Raw genomic sequence first — 3,078 nt, forward strand, 5'->3', positions numbered from 1 at the left:
AACAGAACTGAACCATAACAAGCTGCCCCTTCTATTTTCCTTTTTTTATTTTCTTTTAAGTTCTATTCCTGATTTGGTTTTGTCTGCCCTTAACTTGAAAGAACAGATCTGCTCAATCACAGCAGTGGGTCTGAAAATGGATTTATGTACCAGCAGCTGAGCTCTCCTTGTTTCAAGCTGTTCTCTGCACCGTGGTTTGGATGAGGCAGTTCTGGGTTTCCAGACCTTCTGCGTGTTTTCCTAAATTCCTTTGTTTTTTAGTATCACAGGTCTTGGATCCACAATTCCAACTTCTCTTTTCACATTAAAATTACTGGAAATATTTTGTGTCTGGAGGGCACTGCATTGAATAACCACCCTCTGGAATTTTTTAATAATCTTCATTAGAAGGCTGCTGCTACACACTGATTAAGAAAATTCAGACTGTTGGATTTTTGAACTGATGCTTTAAGGTCATGGTAGCTGTCAGGAAGAGTTCTGGGCATGATGGGCCTAAGTCCAGTCAGCAAGAATCATCTCCTAGTAAAATCCAAACCCAAGTACACAATAATGACACTGCCTTGGGTTCCTTTGATCAGATCTTCTGTTTTTAATAGTTCAAATTTAATAGCGTGGTAATTGAGCTTATTCTGGTGATAACTGTGTAGTCCCTCCTTAGTGTCTAGATGGTTGTCCTCCTGACTGTCTTGAAAACATCAAAGCATTTTTTGCTCCTTTTGCCCTGCAGCCATAAGAGATGTGTTTGATTTCAAGTGCAATGCAGTCACAAATATGCACAATAAATTATTAGCTGATAAGCTGTATGAAAAAGAGGCAAAGAAGAACTACTAGCTCCTGCTTTTCAAAAAGGAAAATTCAATGAGCTCAGCAGCTTCAGTACCTGAGTTCATACTGCCAGCTCTTTTTAATTCCCCTTGGATACGCCAGCCTGGGATGCCTCACAAAGAGCTGAGATCGTGTGAATCTGCCAAGTAGTGATTGGAGCAGTTAAAACACTGCAAGAGCAGAAACACAACTGCCAGAGCTGGCAGGGTTGAAGCAGCAGCTCACAAACCTAGGCAAGTCTCCTAAAACTCAGCAAAGTGTCTGTAAAGGTTTCTTGCAGCTCTGTGTGTTCAGTGTGTCCCCAAGTCTACCTGGCATATTGTGATGGTAATACCATAAAAAGTGTAAATACCCATGGCTGAAACTTGTTTCTGTTGGTCTGAATTTGGGTAGGAATGGAGTCACTTAGGGAAAAGTAAAGGCAGTGAGGTAAGCTTAACTTCAGTCTGCTTTTTTTTAATGTCCTGTGTATGTTCACTGTTATGTTAAATGTGTTTAAACAATATTCTTTCACTTGTGAGCTGAAATTTTTTCACTTGCATGGTCACTGAAGCAGCACCTTGCCTTGGCCTGTGTACATGCATGTCTTGGAGCAGATGACTGATGCCAAGAGAATAGTTTGCTTTCACACCAAAGGCTGAATGAGACATTCAGTGGTGTCTGCTCAGTTCGAGTGTCTGTAGGGTGAGGAGCTGGAAATTTGGAATGAATGTGTTTGGACATTGATCAAGCTGAGAATTACCAGCAGTGCTTGTAAAACCACAACTGTAATATTTGTCCTGGTGTTGAGAGAAACAGCATGCATGCCTGTGAAGCACAGGGTGGGGGAATAGCACACGAAATAGGGCACTCAAGAGCCTGGAGATAAGTGGTTTTAATTTATAATTCACAAATCCAGAAATCTGAGGCTGTGATGTTTTCCTTTCCTGTGAATCAAAAGGAGTGTGTGCTGGGTAGCTGAGCCTGTAATGCTGTTCACCAGGGCAGAAGAGGTGCAGTTTGTGATCCTGGGGAAAAACCTTTTGTGTATCCCAGATCCCCATCCCCTGCTGAGGGGTGAACACTGAGCTTTTTAGTAACCACGTGCCACCCTTCAGGATTTGGGTTTGTCACTCAAAGTATCTCTGGTGTGTGTTTCCCTCCAAGTGAGGTAAGATTGTTTCTTTTTCCTTTTTGCCCCTCTTCACTGCTTTTCTCACAGTACTGCTTTTCCATTCTTGCTCTGCAGTTTGCCATGTGGGTGGATGCTGTTATATTTGTCTTCAGCTTGGAAGATGAGATCAGCTTCCAGACTGTTTACCACTACTACAGCCGTATGGCCAACTATCGCAACACTAGTGAAATCCCCATGGTGCTGGTGGGAACCCAGGGTAAGTGCAGTCTTCATTTAACATCACAGAATCATAGGGGTTGGAAGGGACCTCTGAAGATCAAGTCCAACCCCCCTGCTGCAGCAGGAACACCCAGGGCAGATCACAAAGGAACCCATCTGGATATGTCTTGAAAGTTTCCAGAGAAGGAGACTCCACACCCTCCCTGGGCAGCCTGTCCCAGGGCTCTGTCACTCTCACAGGAAAGAAGTTTCTCCTCCTATTGAGGTGGAACTTCCTGTGTTGTCACTTGGTGCTGTTTCCCCTCATCCTGTCACAGGCACCACTGAACAGAGACTGGCCCATTCTTGACACCCACCCTGCAGATATTTATAGACATTAATCAGGTCCCCTCTCAGTCTTCTCATGACTGAACAGACCCAGGTCTCTCAGCCTTTCCTTGTATGACAGATGTTCCAGTCCCTTCATCATCCTTGTAGCTTTCTCTGGACTCTTCCCAGCATGTCCCTGTCCCTCTTGAACTGGGGAGCCCAGAACTGGATATTTCTCTGACCAGATAGACTGTTCCAAGCTGGCAGGGCCAGGGCCTGGCCTTCTCCCTCTCTTGGGTCAGCACTGCTGCTCACCTGATGATGGGAGCTTAGGGATGAATGGGTGGTGGTCTGTTGTCTGGGCTTCCTTGGTGGGCTTGCTACAGGGCCATGGTGTTGAGAGGACTCCTTTGAGATGAGAGATGAACATCTGTGCAGCACCCTTGGGAGAGGGAGTGTGAGACTGCAGCCCTGATAGCTTAGCAGAATATTGAAAAGGGTTTTCAGCACTTGCCAGTCATGGTGCTTTCCTGGATCAGTGGTGCTCACTCTGGGCAGGTGAACGGTTGTGTAACAGAGTTTGGAAGTCAGACTGGTTTCCTTTAGCGTGA

At 45.2% G+C, this 3,078-nt stretch overlaps 1 protein-coding gene across 1 annotated transcript in view; it reads left to right on the plus strand.

Moving 5' to 3' along the window:
• The window catches only part of AGAP1 (ArfGAP with GTPase domain, ankyrin repeat and PH domain 1), a 243,146-nt gene that overhangs the window by 21,302 nt on the left and 218,766 nt on the right, over positions 1-3,078 (plus strand). The window contains exon 4 of the mRNA XM_010007801.1: positions 2,054-2,195. Coding sequence (XP_010006103.1) covers positions 2,060-2,195 — 136 coding nt within the window. The 5' untranslated portion in view covers positions 2,054-2,059. The remainder of the gene's footprint in view (positions 1-2,053; positions 2,196-3,078) is intronic.

Source organism: Chaetura pelagica, unplaced genomic scaffold (genome assembly GCF_000747805.2).
Source record: "Chaetura pelagica isolate M959 unplaced genomic scaffold, ChaPel_1.0 scaffold532, whole genome shotgun sequence".
Taxonomy (NCBI): domain Eukaryota; kingdom Metazoa; phylum Chordata; class Aves; order Apodiformes; family Apodidae; genus Chaetura; species Chaetura pelagica.